This window comes from Morus notabilis, unplaced genomic scaffold, assembly GCF_000414095.1.
Source record: "Morus notabilis unplaced genomic scaffold, ASM41409v2 Scaffold832, whole genome shotgun sequence".
Classification (NCBI taxonomy): domain Eukaryota; kingdom Viridiplantae; phylum Streptophyta; class Magnoliopsida; order Rosales; family Moraceae; genus Morus; species Morus notabilis.
In genome coordinates this window covers 56,891-67,897 of record NW_010367112.1, presented here as the reverse complement: position 1 = coordinate 67,897, position 11,007 = coordinate 56,891, and the positions used below count along the sequence as shown (strand labels likewise).

The following is an 11,007-nucleotide window of genomic DNA, read 5'->3' as shown; positions in this document are numbered from 1 at the left end:
TTTTTTTGAAATACTGTTAATTTTCGAATTAAACACATCAATTCAATAATTTTCCAAAACATATTAAAAATGCACGAATAAGTATTTCTTACTTTCAAAAAAAAAAAAAAACGTTTTAGTGCTTTCATTTTTTTTTTCTTTTATAGTTCAGAAATCAGATGTGTGTATTTTTAAATTCAAAATCAACCTTGGTGTATTATTTTTGCTATGTCTGTATTTAGTGTTGATTTTCATCTATTAATGATTAACTTAACCACTTTTAAAAAAAAAGTTATATAAATTTGTGACCAATTGAATGGATATAAATAATGACATAAAAATTTTGGACTTTTGTGAAGTTTTTTATCCACATAATTTATAAGAGTAGTTCTATTAACACATCTCTTTTTACTCTTCACATCTCTTTTTAAATACACATCCTACAATATTTAATTTTCTTTTTCACACCCTTATTGTTTCAAACTTACCCTTAATTATTTTCATAAAATAATTAATTCTTAATCACTCAATTTTTCTTTACACACCCACCATTTCATGATAATTCTTTACTTCACTATTACTATTTCATTTTTTTGTTGAAGATTTAAGCATGAAGCATTTCATAGATAAAGAAAGTGTTGCTACTACATTTTCTAGAAAAATAAAGGACGTTTACCGTAGATACTTTTTAATAGTAAATTTACATTTTTTTGACGTTGCTGTTTGGGAATGTAATAGTAAGTCTTTTATAGTAAATGTCCTTTATTTTTCTAACAAATGTAATAGCCAAATTTTCTTTATATATTTAACCGCTTCATGCCTAAAGTTTCAACCAAGAAAAAAAAAGAAAAAAACTAGGAAAAAAATAGAGAAAATAGAGAAATGGTAATATTAAAGTATGAAATTAAAATGAAATGGTGGGTGTGAAAAGAAAATGACGTTATAAAGAATTAATAATCATGTGAAAATAATTAAAAGGTAATTTTAAAATGATAGGGGTATGTAAAGAGTAAATTCAATCATTTTAAAATTATATAAGATGTGTATTTAGAACATGGGTGTAAAGAATAAAAAGGGTGTGTAAATAGAACCCACTGTTTTTATAATTCATTGTATTGATCATTTATAATTTATGTATTAGATTTAAGTTTTTCTTTTTTTTTGAAGTACATGTGTTTTTTTTAATACATTTTATTTTAAAACTCAAACCATACCGGTTGTATTCTATTATTTGTCCTATAATTTATAGGTTTTGAGGATACTTACCTCCTTAACTTTTGTGTCTTTGGTGTTTCAAAAAAATTTAAAAAAAAAATGTGGGCATTGATAACTTGCCACTTGAAATTTGTTTTGGAAATTTATCCTTTCAGCTTGCTAAATTGTTACAATATTGTGGTCCAAATTGCTAATAAATGTTAAATTAGGAGTAATTTTGACAAATACTCTTTAAAAGTGTATGGATAAGAAGTTTTACCTTTTACTCTTGATTCATAACCTTTTTTGTCAAATAATTACACTAACAAAAATGTATTTATCAAGAGTAAGGGGTACACATCTAAACTCATGCACTCTCAAGAGTAAATTCTCTATTTTTTCTTAAATTGGTGATGAAAAAACATGAATAAGCAAAAATCCCCAAACCCCATTATAAACCCTAACACAAAACTCAACTCCTAAACTTCCAATTCTCCTAATTCTGCCAACATTCAAAACAAAAATACAATGTGAGGAATTGAGAAAAGCCATATTTTCCTCAATCACAAAGGTGTTTAGCACAAAGAAAAAGAATAGTAGGGAAATGCCAATCAACAAGCACGAGCAAGTCACACAAGGCGATGGCTTTAGGGGACACTTCACAATCTCAACAAGACACTGCATTTGTAATTCAAGTGTTTTTTAGAGTTTTTTTTAGTAAGATTAGAAAAAATAAACTATCCGTAATTTTTTACTTTTTAATCGTTAAATCTATATTAAAAATTGCATGTTTTATATATTTTTTTAATTTGATATGATTTTGACTGGATTCAACGATTAGAAATTGACATTATTGACAACAAAGTCAACTAGTGAAAGTCCCAAATTCTTTTCTAAAATGTTTTTTCTCTCAAAAAGTTTAAATTTCTATTTAAATTTCATAATCATGAACAAAATATCTGAACGGTCCAAAAAGAATAGCAAATAGATTTTGGACTTCCTCCCATGACCCACTCTCACATGTAATTGAGTTGGATGCTTCCCACTCTCATAACTCTTTCCGAAAATGAAGGCCTTTAATTTAACTCGTGAAACAAGTGGTGCTAGCGTGGCTTGACTTAATCCATACACGTGTCAATGGGTGATTGATCTGATTTGAAGAAATATCAGCCTATCATGACTAACTTCTTAAGATGGTCGCCTCCAAAACGTCAGCGTCGACGTGCCGCAAAAAGCCACAATGGTAGCTACTTTACGAAATTGCCCCTCCAGATTCGTACGATATAAAAAATTAATATTATTTTTTTACTTAAATAAAAAAGATGTATCCAATTACCAAAAATAAAATATAAAAAATAAAAAAGTATATACCTTTAGATAGAGTGAACATGGTTTGAATAGATTTTTGAGATTTTTCAATTCACATAATTAAATTTAGGTGGATTGATCTAAAATTTAATTCACTCGATCAACCTAAAATTTAAAATCAACTGGTTGAACATTATGAAAAAAATAAAAAGTAAAAAAATAAAGCTAATTCTTTAACCAAACCAAGAAATATATGAAAAGAAAACTAATTTTTATTATAATATTAGTCTCATAAAATTTTAAATTTGTCTCATAAATTATAAATCAACATAAAAAAAAATATTTGTAAAATAAATTTAAACATATAAGTTATAAACCAACAAAAAAACAACGTAAAACATAATAAGTTGTCAAATAATTAATGTAAAGTATAAGACTTATATTTTTTTATATAGAAAAATATTTATTTATATATAAATAGGTTGGGTGTGTTCAAGCTAAGTTAGATTGGGAAAAAATCAACCTAAACCAACCTAATTAATAGTCATATTAGGTGAGTTAGGTTGATCTCTTATGGGATGGTTGTTTCAAGGGTTCGTCTCTGATTCTAAATCATGGTTCTTGATTCTTTACAGTATTTTTCTCTCATAAAAAATTTAAATTTTAAAAATTAAAATAATGAATTATGGTTCTAAACCCACGAATCAAACGTCTCATTAGTAAGGTTGGTCAGGTTCGGGTTATAATAAATTTGATTGAATGAGTTAATTGGGCTTGTTGGGTTGTTAAGTTTTTTGTGACCTAAAGATTTTTTCACGAGAGATCACCGGAGGTCTCCAAAAAAAAAAAATGGAGGCGCCTTACCAAATTACCCAATTCCAACTTGGAGTTTTCTCTCTCCCTCTCTCTTATGTTTTATTTTTATTTTTTACTTTGACGATAATTTACTCCTTGAGATAATGGTGAAACGAGTCTTTTGCTTTAAAATTTAGGGTCATCATTCCAAGTGTAAAAATACGAGACCAACTTTTAAAATATTTCCAAGAAAAAAAAACGTATAAAGAGTATCTTTAATCATCTTCAAAGAAAAAAAAATTGAATAAAAAAAATTATATTCACATATAAATATCTCTGATGACAAAGGCGTAATAGTCATTTAAATTCATATAAGGGTAAAGTCGTAATTTTGAAAGGAAACAGGAGATGGTTGCCGCGTAAACGTTTGAAATTACCACTAACTACCCATTCTGTCCCTTATAAAAGCCGTCAAAAACCGCTAACAACTTCCCATCCAATAAAATCCTCTCTCTTATTTCATTCATTCTCCACCGGAGAAAACGTTTTCCCGAGCTTTCCCAGATATTCGCGGAATCCAAACACAATTCCAAAACCAGTCCATCATGAAGAAGCCTGGGATTTTCACTGCCTCCGTCGCCGTCGCCTCCTCTGCTACCGCCCTCACTGTTGCCTCTTCCTCTGTGCAATTTTCCCTTCAGGTGAGAGAAACATTAACAATCGGAATTTCTGCTGATCTTATCTTTCGATTTCCTTCGTTGCGATTCTAGCCATCTGGAACTTTTCTTGATTCTATTTTGAAAAAGAAAAAAAAACTGGATTCATGGTGTTTGGCGCCGTAGAAATAGAATTAAAGGATAGAAAACTTTCAGGAAAAAGGAAAAACAGAAAACTTTGCACTTCTTAAGACAGTTTATCTCTTTTGATTTTTTTTTTTCCTTTAAAATACAAAATCTCGTTTTCTTTGCTTTAATTCTAAGCAATTAGAAATTTTCTAGATTAATCTTTTATCAAATCGATTCTGAGAATGTTATTCATGGCGGATTCTTCTCTCAGGAGGATGCAATTTTGAAGAGAGAGAGAGAAAATTCGAGTTCTTCGTCGGAAAGGACGCCGTCGACGGATAAATTTGCGCCGAGGTTTGACGGTTTAAGATTCATTGAAACGCTTGTTACTGCTCACAGATGAGCCCTGGTCTCCGTGACTTAGTCCGGGCCTAACCTTCTTCTTCTAAATTTATAGTATTTAGATTTTTCTCTTTGATCGACTTTATATCAGAGAGATGAAACTAAAGAAAATTTTCTTCTAATTTCAGTTAGAGACAGGCGAAGAATTGTAATGTTTGAGGGGTTTCACTTGGGATGGATTGTGCTTTATTTTCTCTCTTTTCCTTTTATGTTTCTCTGGTTTTATTGACAAGTCCCTTGTATAACTGCTTTTGGATCTTTGAATTGAATTTTATTTTCCTTTCGAACTGTCAGAAGACAATTGGATGTTGTTTCATCTTTTCTTTCCTTTTTTTTTGGGGGTAAATTTGGTTCTTTTATTTCGAAAGGTTGTTGATCACGTTTAATTCATGTGTTTAAATTAAAATTTAAAATAATAATAATTATTATTATTTTTAAAATTTAAATTTTATGAAAAAAAAAACTCTCGTCAGATTTGAACAAACATACTTCAATGTGCTTGTTTTGAAGTTTTAAAGTTTAAACTGACTTTTTACCAGTTGACCAAAATGAAACCGCTTGTTTAGAAGTTTTAAAGTTTAAACCGACTTTTTACCAATCGACCAAAATGAAACCGCTCCATTCCACGCCATAATTTGTTTTCTTTGTACTTTTTCTTCTCTACAAAAGTATAAATTAAAGGCTCGTTTGGTTTATAAATTACAACTATGAGATTAAAATTATTTTTTATTTACGTGTGTTTTTTATGAGAGAAAATACTGCAGCGAATCATGAATCATGATTCGAATCAGATAATGAATAATCAAACCAAACGGGCTCTAAACGTTAAACATTTGATGGTACAACTAGTACAATTGATAATTTTTCTATTATAATAAAAAAATTCTTATAAAAAGTGATATCTTAAATTGAAAATTCGAATCGAAAAACTGAATGAGATTTTATTAAATTTTGTTAGTTTTGCATAATTTTTTTATGCGACTTTAACTAAGAATTTTTTACAAGTGTAATTTTATTTCTATTTATACCAAACAAGTGCGTTGTCTCGTGAGCAATAAATTTATTTCCATCTATTCTTATTTACAAGTGACTTTGCAGGTCAGCAATGACAGAGAATAAATAATATTTTAAGATAACGTTGTTGTAACACCATCGTTCTCCATAATATTTTTCAATGTTCTTAAAATATTGTATCTTGTACTTCTACTAAACGCCACAACTTTAAAGACGAAAAAGAGCATTGTGACATGTCACGTCACTAGTTCACTACAACAAAGAGAGTATTTAACAATTCGAGAACGATGCAACTATTGCGTGATTTGCAATCACAAATATGTGTTAAAGTTATGGTCCCCAAGACCCTTAACGCTGAATCATGAAACAATAATTAATTTTTAAATTTTGGATGAAACGAGTTTATTGAAAGTAAAACCTATTAATGGAGTAGTTGTCCTTAACATGTCCTAATTAGGTTTTGTTTATATATGTATTGGACTTTATTGTGAAACTTCATAGAAATTGGTACCTACTGTATAGAGTCCTAATTTAGGACTTGTATCATTTGTTTAAATTTTCCAATTTCAAACTGTGTCCAACCACTTATATTAAATCACCTTAATAAAGGTCTCATTTGCTTCGCAGGTTCAAATTGGTGGGTTTGAACCTTTGCGTTTGAATTTATATGCGAGTTTTTTGTAGTTTGAACTGACGTTTGGTAATATAAAGTCTAAATAAAAAATAAAGTTTAAACTAGCGTTTGGTTACATTATTAGAACTATGAGTATTTTTTTTATAAAAAAATATTAGTGAAAATAGTTGGTAGGACTATTTCTCTCTATAAAATTAATAATGTTATAACTTTTCATTTCATAAAAAATTCTTAAACTGTTTGTGAGAATTCACATATTACCTGCTTAAAACTAGCTTCGCCGTATTTAATTTAATTTCATTAATTCTCAAACTATGTAATTAATTTCAGGTTAGCCATCAAACTTTAAAAATGTAACAAATCACACTCTTAAACTATGTTACTTGTCCCATTTTGACCATTCTGTCGCCATAACTATTGAATCTTGAGACGCTACATAGTTTGGGGGCCATAAACGTCATGTGTTACATACTTTTTTTTTTTTTTTCGCGGTAAATATCCCTTATAACAATTCTTGTAGCATGCTTACCCAAGTCAAAGCTTCATATATTGTTTTCTCTAGATATTTATTATTCTTCAGAGACCGCATGACCGATCAAGATAATGCCAAAAAAGCGTTGGTTAAAATTAGTTGAAAATGAATTCTTCAAAAAGACAGAAAGTTTAGGATTTATGGATTTTTAGAATAATGTGATTCAAAGCAGAAAAATGCCTTATATAAACACCTCAAGGCACGGCTTTCCCGTTGAATGTCAAAAGTCTAATTTGGAAAATGATGTTAGGAAGTTGTAACACTTATTCATTTTCTTTTCCTTTAATTATTGTGATATGGATTCCTCTCTTTTTTCTTCTTTCGGCGAGAGAATTTTCTCATCCTCTTTGCATACTTTTTGCAAAGTTAACCCTGCTTTTCATTGTTGTAAACATAATGCTTTCTCGCAGCTCCTTTTGAAGTCTTTCCCTTGAGGGAAAATGATTTCTCTTCATAGATATGCTTGAACTCAAGTTTTTAACATTCTACAAATACTTTGAATGAAATGATTTTTGGGGAAACTTTTATTTTATTTTTAATTTTGTATATATTTGCCGTGCTTCATGATGCGTGATTCTTCCAATTACTTATAGTCTGTTTTGTTCGCTGAATTGAGTTTTTAATTCGAGTTGAGATATGATTTTACGTGAGAGTCTTTTATTGTAACAAAAAATTTAGATGTGAATGTTTCTGAGAGCTTTTTACTGTAACAAAACACAAATTCTAAATTCAAATCGGTGAAATGAACAAGGCCTTAGAAAGAGAACATATTTCAATAAAAGAATGGTGTCAAATGAAATTTCCTCTAATCTTTATTTTAGACTTTACAAATTATATTTCACTATGCGATATACGGAAACTTAGGTATTAAAAATTAAAAAAAGAAAATAAAAGGGAAAGAGAGGAAAAAGATTCAACATGGTTCGGTAATTTATCTACATTCACAGACTAAAGAAAGAGACGATTCACCAGTAAGTAACTCTATGAATTGGCTCCATATAATTATAAATTACAAAGACATAATCATGTAAGTTACACAGAATTTAAATCGAGGGATCTTCTAATATGAAAATAAATACAAATAAAGTCAAAACTCCTAATAAAGATAACAATATATAACATATTCCCTTTGCCTAATAGAAATATCCACAACCACAAATCCAACGAAGAGTAATAGATGCTTGAGGAGAATCAAATCTCTCATCATTTTGAAGTGCGGAGTGGGAATTAAATTATGGACTTCATTATTAAAGACGTGAATGAATTTACCGTTTGACTATTCTCACAACATCTTTTTTAAGACATAACAACCAATGTTACCTAGCACAAATTATAATATTTGAACTTGAACAAATTAAAGAATAATAGAATGCACCTAAAAGGATATAGTTTTAGAGAAAACTAGCTATTTGAAGAAAGCTAGAGCTGATTTAGGTAACTAGGTCCAATAGTTCGAGTTCTCCATGGACAATAAATCCCTTTACTGGTGGTCTTCCGCTTAAAACAAAAAGAAAAAAAAAAGAAAAAAAAAAAAAAGGAAAGTTGAAAAAATTAAAGTGACTAATCAAACCAACAGGTCCACGAATAAATGCCGTCATGGTGCATACCAAGAGCATCCTATTTGTGGGATCTGGAATTTTATATGAATTATTATAGTCAATTGACAAAGACCACCATATATACAATCTAAAGGAGATTCATATATATCCCATCTCCTGAGATACCCATTTTTAACAACCTTTTTTCCCCCGACATTTTTCTTATCTGTAGTTTGAAAAGTTGTTGTCATTTCCCAACCTTGAAAGCAGTTGCCCATTGTCGAGAGGCATCTTTTGACTTAGTTTGGTATTATTATTATTTTTTTCTAAAATCAATTTTTATTTATAACAAAAGTTAATTTTAGTGTTTGATAAATCTTCTTAAAAGTATTTTTTAAGAAATTTTTTAAGAATCTACAGTCAAAATTAAAAGCAACCTAAAGATAACTTTAACTTTTAGATTGTGTGAGAACAAGCATAGTACAATTCATGAAACTTTCATAATACCCATAATACCCCTAATACAATTTAAAATTTACAATCTTTCCAATCTAAAATTCAGACTCGTAATATAATATAATATAATATAATAATAATATTGTAACAAATAATATCATAATTATATTAATAACTATAATATTATTATTTTATCATATAATATGATATTATAATAATATTATAATTATTTTAATAATATGATATTATAATTATAATATGATATTGTAATTATTATTTTATAACATATTATATATTATATTGTGTGTATTACACACGTTGTGATTATATAATATATTTGTTTAATATAATATAATAATGATTATATAATATATTATATTATATTATAATATTATATAGTTGTAATTTTTAATTATACTATAACTGAAATGTTAATATTTTTTTTTATGTAATATTATAATATGTTTTATAATATTGTAATTATATTAACTATTTTAATAATATTATTATATTCTATATCAGTTAGATAATATGTTGTTTAATAATAGTTTTATTGTATTATATTAAATATAATAATAAATACACATTATATTGTAATTACATATATTATATTATTGTATAATATAATATAATCGTTATTTTTAATTATTTGGTATTAAAATATCGCAACTTTCAAGCATAAATTAAGTACAAAGTACCTATTTGGTATTATCTAAACACTGAGGTGCCAATTTGCTAATTCGATAAAACACATGGTTCTGGATGTATTGCTTTCCTAAAATAAAAGCCAATGTTGGTTTAAGTCCAATTAACTTAAGCTTTTAAGAGAAATGGAATTGGTGATCTAACATGGTTTGTGTTAAAAATACACATCAGAAAATTGAATGGTAATAATGGAAAGAATTTCTCTCATCAATGTTTCTAGTATAGTGCTACATATGTATATATATATTTTTTAGACTCATACTTTGTTTCAGTCGTAGAATACAAATTCTAGTATACAGAATGCTTGAACATGTGCAGAGGGGAAAAAAGAAAAAGGAAATCACAGCAGAGCTGGACCTTGAAAGGAAACCGGATTTGGAATGTCAACAAGAAATAAATCAATGGATATGAATAGTAATTGTTTTTTTTTTTCACTTTCATCCTTTAGAACAAATGGTATACCAACACAAAAAAGGCAGCGAAGAGCAGTAACAATGTGGATGGAGTAGCTGATATCTGACCTCTGCTCTTTTCTTTGGCTGCAAGTATGTCGGTGCAATCGAGACCTTCTTTCCCTTCCCTGCACTGCAAGGCGAACAGGCCGGGCGGGTACTTCCCGTAGAGATTTATGTAGCTGAACATGGTAGAAGCGCAGTCGCTTTGCTCGTCGTTTATGGCATCTGTGAAAGGGCAAGCAAATTCCTTGAAGGCCTGGCAACAGGCCTGAGGCGGGTATCGAGGTCCTTTGCACTGGCTTGTGATGATTGTGTAGTTTTGTGACTCAAAGTTTATGGTGCAACCTAAGAGAATACGAAAAAAAGAATAAGCAGTTGTTTTTCCAACAACAAATTTGGGTGTTTGGAAGAACGTCATATACAAAATATAGCATTACGAAGACATTGGACGTACTATAAAGCAAATATATAACTATATAACTATGTTAGCATGTAAAAGTATTTCCAAGTCCATCTTCAAGTGCATCTTAAAATTATGTTACTTTCAACTGTCTCCTTAAAGTTGTGTGACTTCAATCCTTTATTAATGAAGAGAACAGAAACAAGCATTTTTCATGATATTGATGGTAATGCAAATATATTCTGCATGAAACTGCATCCTTTTTGTCAATACACAATTTTGAAATTCAAAGAATGGAACAACGCAAAGCACAAACAGATATAACCAAAAACTTTATATGAAATGCAATATCCAAAACCAAAAGCAACAGAAAAGACCATAACAAAGTTTTAGCACGTGCAATATATGCTAGTCAATGGTCAATTTCAGGGGGGAAAAAAAGGAGAAGAAAGAAAATAATTACAAAAACAAACAAAAGAACCAAAAAATACAAAAAAAGAAAAAAAGAAAAAAAGAAAAGAAGAGGTTCATACTCTTTTTGGCTTGAAGCAGGGAACGAGAATTGAACCCATGTGACTCAAACACGCTATCTGCAAACACCAATAAATAGAAATAGATCGATATATGTATGGACGAGTTTTCAATGGTTAATATAATATCAAATCAATGTGATTGCATAACATAATTGGGTTGAGAAAACAAGGAAGAAAATGGGAATTTACCCGAAAGGAAGGTGGTGGTTGAGGACGTGGCCAAGGCCATTGCAAGAAAGAAGAAGAAAGCATGAAAAAGACAATGAATGGAAGCCAT

General features: G+C 29.1%; 2 protein-coding genes across 2 annotated transcripts; one reads left to right on the top strand and one right to left on the bottom strand.

Annotated features, from left to right (window-relative positions):
- Nucleotides 1–3,783: 3,783 nt before the first annotated feature.
- On the top strand, nucleotides 3,784–4,761 carry LOC21393133. The gene is made up of 2 exons (XM_010111909.2): nucleotides 3,784–3,977; nucleotides 4,333–4,761. The coding sequence occupies exons 1-2, from the start codon at nucleotides 3,882–3,884 to the stop codon at nucleotides 4,462–4,464; spliced, it is 228 nt and encodes a 75-aa protein (XP_010110211.1). The 5' UTR covers nucleotides 3,784–3,881; the 3' UTR covers nucleotides 4,465–4,761.
- A 4,889-nt stretch (nucleotides 4,762–9,650) lies between these two features.
- Nucleotides 9,651–11,007, bottom strand: LOC112094241 (GPI-anchored protein LLG1-like). The gene is made up of 3 exons (XM_024174638.1): nucleotides 10,920–11,007; nucleotides 10,731–10,787; nucleotides 9,651–10,142 (listed from the first exon to the last, which is right to left on the bottom strand). Exons 1-3 carry the CDS (start codon nucleotides 11,005–11,007, stop codon nucleotides 9,787–9,789), a joined length of 501 nt encoding a protein of 166 aa, XP_024030406.1. The 3' UTR covers nucleotides 9,651–9,786.

What these genes read in the sequence shown, in the direction of transcription:
- LOC112094241 (XM_024174638.1), bottom strand. Translation starts at nt 11,007, where the DNA reads ATGGCTTCCATTCATTGTCTTTTTCATGCTTTCTTCTTCTTTCTTGCA. An exon ending in AACCACCACCTTCCTTTCGG is followed by an intron (nt 10,788 to 10,919) that starts GTAAATTCCCAT and finishes TGGTGTTTGCAG; the next exon opens with ATAGCGTGTTTGAGTCACAT. An exon ending in CCTGCTTCAAGCCAAAAAGA is followed by an intron (nt 10,143 to 10,730) that starts GTATGAACCTCT and finishes GTATTCTCTTAG; the next exon opens with GTTGCACCATAAACTTTGAG.
- LOC21393133 (XM_010111909.2), top strand. Translation starts at nt 3,882, where the DNA reads ATGAAGAAGCCTGGGATTTTCACTGCCTCCGTCGCCGTCGCCTCCTCT. An exon ending in CTGTGCAATTTTCCCTTCAG is followed by an intron (nt 3,978 to 4,332) that starts GTGAGAGAAACA and finishes TTCTTCTCTCAG; the next exon opens with GAGGATGCAATTTTGAAGAG.